Here is a 15,006-nt window from a genome sequence, read left to right as displayed (position 1 = left end):
CGCTGATGCCACCCTAACGTGGCACGTGGGGTGCTACCAGGTGTTGCCTAGACATCGGGTCGATGCCAAGCGTTGGCGCATGTGCGACCATGTTTGCCCCCTCCTGCCCTTTTGTTCCACCGCTCCTTCCGCACTCTAGAACTTACTCCCTCTGTCGCTCCCCTATCGTTCTTCTTCCTGCCTTCGCCTGTGCGCGTATGCGCTGTCCTTCTCTCTCTCTCCTTCATTTTTGCACGGAAGAGATACACCCCTACGTGGGATATTACTCCAATGTGCGCCATCCTTATACCATTACCATTACCATCGTCCATCATCAGTATTACCAATGCCGGCATTAGCATCGCTACTATAGGCACACCATGTCGACAACAAGTAGACAATGTATATCACTGTGGCATCGTCATTATGCAGCCAATCTTCTGTAGGAATTACCGCGTTGGCCCTCTTCCCTCTCCTTTTACTCTCCTTTTCACTCTTGAGAGATAAAGAGAAAGAAGGGAAAAGTGTACACATTCATCGTAACGACGGAAACGAGGCTTTGGAACATGGTATTATGACCAGCTGTTTCCCTCTTCGATTTTTGCGAGTTCCGGGGTGCGATCGTGTTTGTTTGTATATAATGTTGCGCCGGAAGTGGTGAGATACGATAAACGATGGAGTTTCCAAAGAAGAAATTTACAAAGAATGCTTACGCGCCCGTTGCGTAGTACGAGAGGTTAACGACCGGATCGAGAGATTGTTGGTCGAGATCTTATTGCGAGTGAACTTCCTTGAAGAATTCGACATATTTCTTCATATCGGAATAGTACAGTTACACTTTTCTCTATTTGTATATTTACATCATTACTTGTTATTATAAACAATTATAAGGATTTAAGAAAAAAGAGGGAAGAGGGGAATTATGCGAATGATATTTTTAATATTCTGGAAAATAATTTTTCAATGATCAACTTATAATTTGCTAGTTTAGCAAAACTAAAATTTAATTTGTACTGGATGATATCGAAGGATACGTGAAAAATAAACAACAAATATAATTACGATTATATAATTATATAATCGTATATATATAAAATTATATATATATAATTACGAAATATAAGTATGATTATACTATTAATATAGTTAATTTCAAAAACTGCGATGTATAGAAAATAAAGTAAAGTAATAGAAGTTAAAAATAAAGTAATAGAAGTTATATGGAAATCTCTCCATTATTCCGACAAATAAATGCAAGCATAGAAAGCATAACGTATTGTAACTGCAGCTTTTTACTTTACATTTTCCAATTTCCTTTTTAAATCAGGCTAGAAGCAACCTAGTCTTTGTAGCAAACTCCAAATATACGGTGTAATATAAATTCAACTTTACATAAAGTATGGTATCGCACGTGTGTACACGTACTGAGAATACGAAATCACCGTTTATATTAGCAAAAAGGAATATCGCAGGTATCTTGCATAATGCCGCTATTGCTTATTATGGATATCATCCCTTCTAGATTATGAGGAAATTGAAAAAACAGAGTAAGACATTTGCAACTTTTAACTTTTAGTTCACCGACAATAAAACTTTGATCTGACGTTGAATTATGTTTATCAAGTTACTTTTGATTTATAATCGATAAAGTATCGACGTATGATTAAAAGAGATGCGATATATAAATCATAATTATTCAAATGTGATAAATTATTCAAAAGTCAGCCATATATTACCTTCATATGTGTCATATGTTTGTTGAGTGGCAATTTTTGAATCATTTCCAAGAAGAATCGTACAAACTTTATTTGAAGTCGTAAAAAGGGATCAATCAATAGCTCGTAAAATGTGAACAAGATGAAAAAAATAATAGATTTTTCTAACTGAGAAGATGAAGGAATATTTTGCACCATTCAGAAGTTGTCAATTTACAGCACTGGCTATTGATTAATAAAAAATAATCGTTTCCAAATGTATAAATTATTCGACATGCGTAAGAGTCGGCTTACATGAATTTGCCTTTTTTTATTAAAGCTTCTGTAGACTCTTGCAAGGGCGCGCGGATTAACAGCGATACTGTGCAAACAATTCGCGACCCTACGCCACTGACATCAGCAGCACACGTTCATTCGCCGTGTCACGCGTTTGTGTCACGTACGTACAACCACAAAGAGAGACTTGCAAGGAATCGAGAACCGACATCAGCACTCTCGAGGGGTAGCTATGCAACCCCTCGTACAAAACATCACCATCAGCAGCAGCAGTAGCAGCAGCAGCAGCAGCAGCAGCAGCAGCAGCAGCAACGGCGACGACAGCGGCGGCGGCAGCAGCGCCATCCCTCGATTTCGCTTATGGAGAAGCCGCAACGGAGGGATGACGGGGGTGCTGCTGACTAGTTGTATACGTAGCGAGCGACGAAGACAACCTTGTGAGCGCGAGAGAGCTAGTGGTCGGTGCGGTGAAGAGGTAAGGGGCTGAAGGGACGGTAACACGGAGCGGCAGCGCCACCGACTAAACAGTCGCACCCCGTCGTCGTCGTCGTATTCGAGGCCACCCCCTGTCACTGGCGACAGGGAGCGACCGAAAGAGTAACGGACGGACAGGCGGACAGACGGACGGACAGACAGTCGGTCTTCAGTCAGTTAGTCAGTCAGTCAGTCAGTCAGTCAGTCAGTCAGTCAGCCAGTCAGTCAGTGAGTTAGTCAGTCAGTCGGTCGGTCGGTCCACTTAGCAAGTCTCGCGAGGTGCAGAGAAGAGCCACCCCGGATACACACATAGCCTTATACAAGTATACATACATAGATAAACACACATACGCACATACACATACACACGTATACATACATGCGCGCGAGCGCATAGGATCACATATACGCATACACGCATATACATGCACACATATATATATATATATACATACATATATTCATATAGATATATAAACTGCGAACGAACAGCCCCTGCGGTCCAAGTAGGAGACTCTCTACGTGCACTCTCTCAAGCGAACGAAGAAAACCGCCGCGAAGGTCGCAGAAGCCGCTGGCTGGCATGGTGGCGGTCGTGCATCCGTTTAAGGAGCCGCCCTCGCCGTGCCGATGACGAGATTGCAGATTCCACACTACCAGCGTGTACCACGTAGGACGAAGACGAAGCTGGCCAACGAACCACCCAGCCGAGACAGTCTCATCAAGCATCGGTTCAACAGGCCGCAGTCACAGACAGCCGGGCCGGGCGACGGACGGGCGCGACGTAGACGTCGACGTCGCGGTGTCGACGACGACGACAACGTCCGCGGCACAGTAGTTAGTGACGACGACGAGCGCGTCGTAATCACGGCCGTCGATCGTGACGACGTCGGTGGTGCGGTTAGTGGTGCAGTTGTTAGTGAGCGTGTTGGTGCTGGTGTACCGTGTCGGTATCTCGTTCCGAAATCATCCGAGTCATCGTGCTCGCTGATCGGACGACAACCACCGTCGCCATCATCCTTTAGTGCCATCGGCCGTGAAACAACGGAGGAATCGTATTTCAACTATGCCGCGCTGTCTCATGGCGAAAAAGTGGAAGGCCTACCCGTGGCCCGATCGCGTGGAAGATCAGCAGGAGCAGCAGGAGGACGCGACGGCCGGGGCCCTTCTGCAAGAGCAAGTACCGCACGCGATACATCAGACCGCGAACGCCATGGAGAAACGTCAACATAGGCATGAGCTTGAAGACGAGGAGATCGACGTGGTCGGAGACGTCGATAACCGTCAAGTTGACCACCAGCAGACTTGTTGGGGGCCGCATAGTCCCACAGCAGGAGCCACGGCTCCTAGTCCACCGCCCCTTAACGCTTCCGGCGCTCTTTATTATCATGGTGAGTGGTGGACTCTTTCCCTCAGGAGTATTCACTTTTACGTAGCGATACCATGCATCCCTGTGCGCTCCTGTGAATCGTCCGTCTTACGTGCTTTACTGTTCGCAAGCATAGTAGCTAGGTTAAATGCGCCACGCCCAAAGACCTTCGAGAGCCTTTCCCTTTGGAGGTATTCGCGGGATCCGCCGGGCTGAGTTTCGGACGATTACTGCGAGCTTTTATTTTCTTTTTCGCAAAGGCGCGGACTTTGAGATGGCACGGCCAAGTCTCGCGCTATGTGTCTGATATAAAGGGTGACACACCCGTCTATTAAACAGTCGCGTGCGCTATAGACAGATTGCGGTATAGACGCTTAAACGCGCCATGATTACGGCAGGATTGTCCGACTGTTGAGAATGCGGAAAATTGGTTCGCTAAAGGCCGCAACACCGTGTACGATTATGGCAGCGTTTCCACGACCTGTGGGAAACCGCCCACGGAGTCGGCCATGTGTCGCATATGTATGTATATGGGCGACACACCCGTTTGTAGAATATCGAGTGCGTTGACGACTGCTCGGCGGCATCTTCAGCATTGAGTCATGATTCTGATATCGTTGAGCACCCTAGGTAAACCATCCATTGGCGGTTGCATTTATTGACTCTTCTTAATAAGGAAAAGGAAATATTGGCACATACACATACACACAGTGTTAACAGCATGTTGTTGTATAACCATTATTATGCAAAACGGCTCAGTTTTGTGACGTAGACGCTGATGAATACGTCTATGATTTGATGAATTATGCCGAGTAGGCTAGTTGTTGATTGTTCACATATGCATACGCGTGTGCAGCTTGCTCTTACATTTGTCTTCACTTTGCGCAGTAACTTGTAGATTCCACACGCGTTACGTAACCGTGCTAAATAAGCGAACGTAGCAATTCCTAATTGTATTTTTTTCGTGTCACTAATTTTATATCGTTTTTGATGAGGATGGAACGAATAAGAGTTAATTTTTAATTATTGTCTCGATTTCGTTATTAAGATTACATTATTCGCAACAGAAATTAGGAGATTCTTTTTTCTGAAAGAGTTGACAAGACGAGAAGGTTTAAATATTCCGTCCATTTAAGTTTGAAGAATACATTTTTTATTTAAAGAATAAAATAAATAAGAAAAATTTACAATTAAAGCGGGTGCTCATATATGAATTTATTTATAAAAATTAAGCACATATGTTATAAAATTTCTGTATGCGCGAATCAATCGTTAACGCTTGCTTATAGAACTACAAGCTTCTAGCTTGAAAGCTATAATTACAGAATAATAACCTTTTTTATCTCATTTATACTACTTACAGACAGTAGAATGTGCACGAGTTTGTATAATGACACAAACGGCGTATATATCAAGCGTTCCAATCATCATTACAATGTATATGCTGTGATGTGATGACAATTGAATTTTATTCAATCTATTTTCTCGATATTAGATTTTCTTCAATGTTGTAAAACTACTAGACAGCTTACGAAACTTGACTTTTGCAATGAATGGCTTTATGTTATTAGGTTATCCAACTGACTTCAATTAATCATGATATAAATTTAATTTTGTGTTCAATAAATGTTTGCTCAACTCGAACAAATCATACATTAAAGAGTTCTGAAATATTTCACATTATAATTCTTAGGCCCAGTTGCACCAACATTATTTTGGTTTTAAGTGAGACTTAAATATATCTTTGTCTTTATTTATTTAGTAAGAAAGATAAAGATAGACTTATGTTTAAGTCTCACTTAAAACTAAGATAATGTTGGTGCAACTGGGCCTTAATGCTTGAAAGACTTTATCTGTCATATACAAGCTTATAAATATGACAGAGAAGAATTATAACAAAAGCAAATTATTTCTTAAAGTTGTGTGTATACAAAAGTTTATTCGTCGTGTCGACAAATTAGATTCCGAGATAATAAATTATCAAAAATAAATAGCCCTGTAAAAATGTATTTATAAAAATGTTTTTTATCCTTGATTTTCATGCTTTCATGCAAATAAAGTATGTGCTTGGTTTTTATTTGTTGAATAAAATAATATATCATTATAAGATCTCGCTATTCTCTTTGTCCTGATTATTTATGAGAGGAAGAAAGAAAGAGGGAAGAAAACCGGTTAATAATATTCTTATGCGACGAAAATATAAATATGTTAGCCATAAAAAATGTTTAATTTTCTTTTAATTAAATAATTCGATCGACGAAGTATAATTATTTATACTTGCTATTTCTTTTGCGCTCGCAGGGTCGATAAAGATCAGAGGCGATAAACCTACAGGAATGTGCGGAATGTTCATTCAAGGTATATAAATATGCTATATGGGCTACATCTGTGATTTATAATCTAGATAATGTAGATATAGAATCTACCTAGAAGTCATAGATAATCAATGCCACTTTATACTGCTCTATATGCTAGTTTTGTTATCTTTTAATTGTAAGCATTTACATTGTCAGTCAATATAAATTCGATTCGCTTAGATATTGGCTAAGATAAAATTATGTTTCTTCAATGTCTAACAGGAATAATGTTTCTTTATCTAATTTCCCGTATGCTATTAATAACATCGATATTAACAAAAATAGCGCATTTTTTATGTAGATCGTAATACTTTGTCCATAAAATATTTCATTAATTTAGAGGAGAGCCGCGAGAGAGAGAGAGAGAGAGAGAGAGAGAGAGAGAGAGAGAGAGAGAGAGAGAATGACGACATGGATCCATTGATTTCGACTCGTACTATTTTAGTTCTATTGAGTATTTCCCACTATCTTCCAAACATCGTGACGAAAGGAAAAATACGCTAAGAAAATGGAAAACTCGACGCTAACATTAATCGTACCAGAGATTTTTATCGGCCTTTGAAAGGACCTAGAATCAACGGACTCGTGGGAGCGCGTGCGGAGCGTTCATTCGCCGTTATTGATTCCCCCCGTCCGTCTCCATATGACCCTTCTGTAGCCTCTTTGTCCCCCCTTTCCTCAACCAGACACACAACTGCGTTCCTTCTACCGTTGATGAAATGCACTTGCAGACACGGCCACTCTCCTTTACTTCTGTAAGTTAACTTTCCTTTATTTCAGCCAATATATAATAAATAATTGATCGAGCGAGCACATTTTTCTGATTTATTGTTCTTTTCTCTCCCTTAAGACCGCCTCTCGCGAGCAGCAGATTAGGGAAAAATTGCGTACGAGACGGACACCTGTATGAGGAAAAATGCATTAGATGTATGTGGCTCAATATTTATCTTCAAAAAGAAACATCTCCTAAAAAGAGAAAAGAAAAAAAATTGAAATGTGAATAATTTTTTAAATCAAGATTGCGAGTTAAGGACGTGTTACGACGGTTTATATTTCATTTTTCTGAAAAAAATTTTCGCTTTAATATATTACAACCGAGATATTTTTGTTTATTACATTTATAATTAATATTTATAATAAGTTATTGTTGATATATTTATGTTTCTCGTGTAAAATCGTTGCAATACTTTTCATGAGAGGAAGAAGAAGAAAAGAATTTTGCGTTTTATGGCTTATGTGCAAGAAACTATGCTTATATCTTTTTTGCAATTGCGACAGTTTGATTGAGATTGCATGCGTCTAATGCTCGGTAAACGTTCAAATCGGAGAGATAAGAGAACTCATTAATTGCTGCCTACGTACGTAGCGGTGAGCTTACTACTTACGGCACGGACTTTCGCGTTATATAACTCGTTGGACGGCACGCGTATCGATTTCACGGTACAAAACGTCGAAAATCGTACGTTGTGTGCTCCGTTACGTTGTCAGGAGTAATAAAAGAAACACGAGCGGAATATGGACGACATCGATAACTAATAATGAGATGACATTCGAATGTAACAAATTGCAAGTAATAGTTGCAATTGTGAGCGATACGACAGATGCAAGAGAAGTCAAAAACGTTTTGAAATGATTCGTGCAGTTAAGAAGTGAAACAACACTTTCTTACTTAAGATAAAAACTACACACACAGTAAGAAAAGATTGTTAAAATTCTTTTCCGATATTTTAACGTTCCGATGTTTTAATTTAAACGGATCTATCAGAAGATATAATTTTGGTTCGAGAGCGACTTGATATTTAATAAAATGGTATTTTTAATTGAGAGAAGTAAATAAGTAAAAAGTAGGGAGAGAAAAGGGAGTGATAGTTTAATTATAATACATGTTTTGACGTAAGTGTCCCGGAAATGAGAGCATATTCAAAAGAATATGTTGTTAGACGAGACGCTATTTTGCATACCGACTGAATTTTTCTCGGTATTTTCTAGTTTGGGGGAGAGAGCGCGCGCAAATCTCACTCGTCAGCTCTAAACTACCTTTTGCAGGGGCGGCGGTGTGCAACAGATACACATCGCGTTATTATATGTACATCCACCTCCGTTCAGGTGCCGCGCTACCACCGACGACGCACCTTCTCTTGCACCCGACTTTTTTCGCCATCTACCTTTCTCTCCCCTTTATATCCGTTAATGACCGTATATATGGTACGGTAGAAACAGCTGGCGTACAGGAAATGAAACGCCACGCAACTCGCGAGTGAATCACGAACTCAAATATTCATGTAGACAAGAACGAACGAGATGTTACGTATGCGCGTACCCGGCACACCCTCACTGTCTCCTCAATGCATTGTACTTTGCTCAGGGGCGAAATAATCTCTTCTAGAAAATGTTTATATGAACTGAATAGCGACGCGCACGCGGTTATCGAGCTGCAAAATATACAATGTAATATATATATATATATATATATATATATACAGAATGTTTAAAAAGTCCCGGATCGGTAAAATATTTCGAAAACAAGACATTTCGGAAAAAATTTTCATACAAGAGTTGTATAGTTTCAAGGGAAACATAAAATTATTATATCAGCTTGTTTACAGATGGCGCCACTTTCGATATATCCACTGATTATTACTTTTCTTAAATAGAAATCCTAATTTTGTTTATATCAACTTTTTCTACCAATTGATTTTAACAACTTTTGTCTAAAATATTTTTTTATTTGCCTAATATTTTTGAGATATTTAAGGAGAACTTAATAATTTTTTCAATATTTAACTTACGATATCTCGCTATTTGTTGGAAGAAAAAGTGATACTAGACTTTTTTACTCTCTTGATCTCAAAAATAAATATTGTTACAATAGCACCCTGACTTTTGTTAATTTGATGATTTTGAAATTTCTGAAAGTCGATAAGTTAACAAAAGTCAGGACACTGTAACAATATATTCTTGAGACTAAATGAAGTAAAAAGGTCTAATACCACTTTTTCCTCCGACAAATAGCGAGATATTGTAAGTTAAATATTAAAAAAGTTATCAAGGTTTCCTTACAGATCTCAAAAAATTTTAGGCTAATAAAAAAATATTTCAGACAAAAGTTGTTTAAATTAATTAGTAGAAAAAGATGATATTAGATGTACAACTTTGCTTTCGCCGTTTTTTTCCGAAATTCAAGACTTTATTGTAAAAAACTGGTTATACATTTATAATTCAAAGTATTGTCCATCGCTGGCCACTACTTTCTCCCATCTTTCGGGCAGCGTACGAATCCCGCGTTAAAAAAACTGGTCATTTTTTGAAGCGATCCACGAATCGATCCAATTTCTTACTTCTTCATAAGACCGGAAGTGCTGGTCAACCAGGCCGTGTGCCATTGATCGAAACAAGTGATAGTCAGAGGGAGCAACGTCTAGAGAATACGGCGGGTGGAGTAAGGCTTCCTATTTCAACGTTTCCAAGTATGTCTTGACCACTTTCGCAACATGGGGTCGAGCATTGTCATGCTGCAAAATCACTTTATCGTGTCTCTCGTTGTATTGCGGCCGTTTGTCTTTCAATGCTCGGCTCAAACGCATTAATTGCGTTCGATAACGATCGCCTGTGATTGTTTCAGTCGGTTTTAACAACTCATAATACACTACGCCGAGCTGGTCCCACCAAATACAGAGTATGACCTTGGAGCCGTGAATATTCGGTTTGGCCGTCGACGTGGAAGCATGGCTGGGATATCCCCATGATTCTCTGCGTTTGGGGTTATCATAATGAACCCATTTTTCGTCTCCAGTCACAATGCGATGCAGAAATCCCTTCCGTCTTTGCCTTTCAAGCAACTGTTCACAAGCAAACAAACGCCGTTCAACACCTCTCGGTTTCAATCCGTACGGCACCCAATTTCCTTGCTTCTGAATCATTCCCATGTCTTTGAGGCGTTTTGAAGTTGCTTGTTGAGTCACTTCCAATGATCATGCCAATTCTTCTTGACTTTGACACGAGTCTTCATTAAGTAATGCCTCCAATTCTACATCTTCGAAAACCTTCTCTCTTCCACCGCTATGCCGGTCTTCGACGTGAAAATCACCGTTCTTGAAGCGTTGAAACCACTCATGACACGTTCTTTCACTAATAGCGGCCTCATCATAAGTATTTGAGAGCATTCGATGAGCCTCAGCCGCAGATTTCTTCATATTGAAACAGAAAATTAAAACCTCCCGCAAATGATGAGAATTTGGCTCGTAAACTGACATTTTCAATCGAGAATAACTTTATGATGCAGAGACAAATCGATTAATGTTTCTATGGGGTTATGTTGACAGTTGCCCAAGTTTATTGCGTGACGTCTATGATCTATTTATTTCAACCACTACTTACCGCTAAAACCATCTATAGGAAAACGGCGGAAGCAAAGTTGTACACCTAATATAATAAAAAAATTGGGGTCGCTGTTTAAGAAAAATAATGATCAGTGAGTATCTCGAAAGTGGTGCCATCTGTAAACAAAATGATAGTTTTATTTTCCCTCCCTTAGGTCTCCCTTGAAACCATATAATTTTTGTTCCAAACATATTTTTCTAAAATGCTTGGTTTTCGAGATATTTTACCGGTCCGGGACTTTTTGGATATTCTGTATATGTGTGTAAGTATGTATGTATGTGTGTGTGTGTGTAGAATGTTTATTTGAAAAATTTCCACTTCAATATCTACTAAAATACATTGAAAATGTTGAATATTAAAGTTGTAGAGTTTTAAGAGGAACATATGATGATGTCTTTATAAATTATGTGTATTATGTGGCGGTTTTCAAGATTATTTCAAGATCAACTTTTTTCTTAAATGAAAAATTATATTTTTCATTGCGAGATTCAATATAGTAAATAATTTTGCATCCAATATCCTTTAGGACTTACTTTTTTATTACATTTAACTGAAAAAATCTTTTTTATCTAAAAATTTAACTGAACATTTTTTAAGTTAATACAGAAAATTTGTTTAACTGAAAAGTATCAGAGAAAATTAAAATATGTATATGCGTTGAAACCTTGTATATATATATGAAAAGAGATAGAGGAAGGGAGAGAGGGAGAGAGCGAATGAAGAACGATTATAGCTAATTTTTTTCGTTTATAGTTAAAAAAGAAATGTTTATCATTTCTCCGTACAAAAATAAATTTTATCAGAAAATAAATTTTTCAAATTATTTTCTTATTTTGTAAAAAGAATTTGTCGAGAAATGGATTTACAAGCTTCAATTATTATTTTTTAAATTTTGAATGCCGTTTACCGAAGTTTTATAAATGATTGATTTCTCGTGTTCCCATAACAAAAAATCTAATAGCGACAAATCAAAGGATCTTATTGACCACAAGGGATTCACGTCTGCCAATCTACCTATCAGGATATCAGTCATTCAATCCTCGATCGATTTGTTGATTGAAAACACTTTGCTTGTTATAAATCGTTTCTTTGACACATTTTTCAGAATGTGAGACAGTAACATGAAACAAAATTTATTTCGATATAGGAAAAGTGATGAACATTTTGAAAATAATGTATGGATAAAAAATGAACTGTAATCGTCCTTTATTCTTTCTTTATTTCCTTTTTTCTTTCTCAATCTCTCTCTTTCATGCTATACACAATATATCACGTGCGCATGTGTATACAAAGGTAACGCATACACATGGTTTAACTTTTTCTATTTTTTTCAGTGGAAAAGTTACATTAAAAAAAGTTAAGTTCCAGAGGACTTTAGATATAAGATCATCTGTTTTCCCGAATCGTGTAATAAAAGATATCCCGTTCCATTTAAAAAAAAAAGTTGGTTTTAAAATGATTCTGAAAAGTGTCACTTGCATGGCTTCTACGATCACTATCATAAATTCCCTTTAAAACTTTATAACTTTTATATCCAATATCTTTCCGCATAACACATATTTTAGAAGATATTGAGGTGGAAACTCTTAAAAAATGAATACCATGTGTATATATAGCATATTGTCAACACACATGACAAAGTTCGTAGAGTAGGACGGGACAAAATGAATAGAATGTCTTCTCATTTTTCTGAACAACCGCGTAAAATATTAAGTTGTTAGTGAAAAAAGATTGACGAATTAGCGCGAGCCATGCGCGAATGAGATAACGCGATCGCATAACAAATAGCTGACTGTGCGATTATTTTTCAGCAAATACCACTACTAAAAAGCAATCAGCGCATAAATGATTGTCGTAGCACATCCGATACTGCTATGAGACAATCGCGGCGTCAACCATTTTCCGTGCGATCGCACCCTCCCGTCGCACGGAGCGCACTGATTCGTCAATCTTCTTTCACTCATAACTTGGAACTTCACGTGGTTGTTTAAAAAATGGAAGAAATTTTGTAATAATTCTAACTCGTTCTATTCGCACACAAGCTTTGTCCTGTGTTGTGACGGACGTCTTATGTGTGCATACGCTGTCTGCATCTGGTCGCGACTGTTCCGCAGATCGACCTGCTGTTTCTTAGCACGGCTCTTTCTTCTTCTAGGTTACACGCACGAAGCTTGGATCAACCACGAGGAGCCACCTAAATACGCAACGCTTCGCTCCGCTGCGGAGCTGGCGCGTCCGGTAGCACCATCGCCGCCGCCGCCACCGCCGCCTCCGATCGCGCAGCAGGAACTAGCGGTTCCGGTACTGACCGGCACGGGGCTCCATCAGACGCCGCAACAGACTGTCACAAGTCCGTCTTCGTCATCATCGCCTGCGTCCCTGAGCCTACCACCGCGCAAGAGCTTGTCAATGTGTTTCACCAGTACCGGCACGGCGTTGTCCTTACCGCCGAAAAAGAAGGACATTTACCGTCCTTACAGCTTGCAGACGATCTCGGAAATCCGCACGTCCGCCGAAGAAGACCTGTCGGCTGCGCAGGCTATCTTGGACCTCAGTGCGTCGCCGGCTGCGCCCACGCACTCTGTTTTTATTCACACTCTGTCGCCGCCGCCGCCACCGCCACCGCCACCGCCGCCACCTCCACCGCCCGCTGCTGCGTCGCCGAACGTACCTGTGGCGCAGCAACCACAGCAGCAGCAACAGCAGCAGCAACAGCAGCAGCAACAACAACAGCAGGAACAGCAGCAGCAGCAGCTTTTACAATCGGTGTCAGCGACGACACAACCTATTCCGGTCTCCGTACTCGTGCCGGTACCTAGCTCGCAGACCAATCAGCTGCGCCAGCAAGAGCAGACACCACCGCAGCCGCAGTCGCCGGCAACCGCAGAGACCAACGGCGGAAATTGCAACGTTGGTAGGGACAGGTGAGTCTCACGCTTTGACGATTCTCTTCTTCCTCCCCCTACCCTTCGCCCATCAAGTATTTCGAGCAGTTTCGGGTATGTAGGTGGAACCCACAATGGTAACCTACAAACTGTGAAACTCAGGGACTTGTCACGTCCTTTCGATGAACGCTGTTAAAATGTCAAAATCTCTACCGTAGAGCTCACGTCAAACTTGAAGATATAGTAAGTTCGAAAAGATAGATCAAGAGCTTCGAAGCTTGCTCGAGGCTATAGCTACGTTATAATCCATCCCTATTTCTCGACACCTGTCGTTTGAAAGAATCGACATAATTCCTCTCTGTTCGACTTCCGACAGCACCACAGGCAGCAGCAAAACTGTCGCCTACACCTACGAGGCCTTCTTTGTGTCAGATGGTCGGTCGAAGCGGCGTAGTAGTAGCAACAACGGCGCCGCCGTACCCGACAAAGAGGCGGCCCAACCAGACAGGCCCAAGTTCACGTGCACCGAGTGCGGCAAGCAGTACGCCACGTCGTCGAACTTGTCGCGGCACAAGCAGACGCATCGCAGTCTCGACTCACAGTCTGCCAAGAAATGCATCCACTGCGGCAAGGCGTATGTCAGCATGCCCGCCCTGGCGATGCACGTGCTGACGCACAAGCTGGCTCACAGTTGCGGCGTTTGCGGCAAAATGTTCTCGCGTCCCTGGCTGCTGCAGGGTCATCTGCGTAGCCATACCGGCGAGAAGCCGTATGGGTGTGCTCATTGTGGCAAGGCGTTTGCTGACCGTTCAAATCTGCGGGCACACATGCAGACGCATTCCGCCGATAAAAACTACGAGTGCTCGAGGTGCCACAAGACCTTTGCCCTCAAGTCCTATCTGAACAAACATCTGGAGTCGGCATGTCTACGCGATGAAGAGATGCAACAGCCGCAGCAGCAGCCGCAACAGCAGCATGCTGGTAATAATGCCACGCAGCATCAACAGAACACCAACCGAGGCTTGTAGCAGCGCTTCGAGAAGGAGAATAATGAGGACACTGCGAGGATCGAGGAATCACGAGAAAGCTAGCGGTGTCTCATGATCACCGCTTGATCGCGAAGATATGAAGAGCAGAGGAGAGGAGAGATATAAGGTTTGCCGTAGATTTTAAGTAGAAAAGTGCCAGTAGAAAGAAATGTGAGCGTTAGAAATGGAGAGAGAGAGAGTGAGAGAGAGAGAGAGAGAGAGAGAGAGAGAGAGAGAGAGAGAGAGAGAAAGAGGGAGAGAAAGAGAAAGAAAGAAAGGGAGAGAGATCGAGAGGGAGAGAGTGAGAATGAATGAAAGAGAAAAAGAGTGAGGATGTGGGAAAGGAAGAGCAATGAGCGACGACTTTAGAAGGGAAGGAAGGGAGCGAGAGAGAGAGAGAGAGAGAGAGAGAGAGAGAGAGAGAGAGAGAGAGAGAGCGTGTGAGTCTTACCAAATAATGTCTAACATTAATAAAAACGTCCAGTAATGTTAAGTCGTAAAAAAAAAAGAGAAAGGAACACGTCGAACAGTGACGTCCACACT

The 15,006-nt window shown here is 40.9% G+C and overlaps 1 protein-coding gene across 5 annotated transcripts; it reads left to right on the top strand.

The window, feature by feature from the left end:
• Window positions 1-2,425: 2,425 nt before the first annotated feature.
• scrt (scratch) lies at window positions 2,426-14,695 on the top strand. 5 transcript variants are annotated; one of them, XM_025300003.1, is made up of 5 exons: window positions 2,426-2,445; window positions 2,914-3,835; window positions 6,115-6,171; window positions 12,706-13,474; window positions 13,812-14,695. In XM_025300003.1, exons 2-5 carry the CDS (start codon window positions 3,511-3,513, stop codon window positions 14,461-14,463), a joined length of 1,803 nt encoding a protein of 600 aa, XP_025155788.1. In that variant the 5' UTR covers window positions 2,426-2,445; window positions 2,914-3,510; the 3' UTR covers window positions 14,464-14,695. The 5 variants fall into 5 exon arrangements, with proteins under 5 accessions (XP_025155788.1, XP_025155786.1, XP_025155785.1 ...); XM_025300001.1 differs by lacking the exon at window positions 2,426-2,445 and adding an exon at window positions 2,480-2,723; XM_025300000.1 differs by lacking the exon at window positions 2,426-2,445 and adding an exon at window positions 2,648-2,767 and having other exon boundaries at window positions 2,937-3,835.
• The last annotated feature ends 311 nt before the right edge of the window (window positions 14,696-15,006 follow it).

Source organism: Harpegnathos saltator, unplaced genomic scaffold, assembly GCF_003227715.2.
Source record: "Harpegnathos saltator strain DR-91 unplaced genomic scaffold, Hsal_v8.6 scaffold312, whole genome shotgun sequence".
In the NCBI taxonomy this organism is placed as follows: Eukaryota; Metazoa; Arthropoda; class Insecta; order Hymenoptera; family Formicidae; genus Harpegnathos; species Harpegnathos saltator.
Note: the sequence above shows the minus strand (reverse complement) of the source record. Positions and strands in the feature narration are given on the sequence as shown.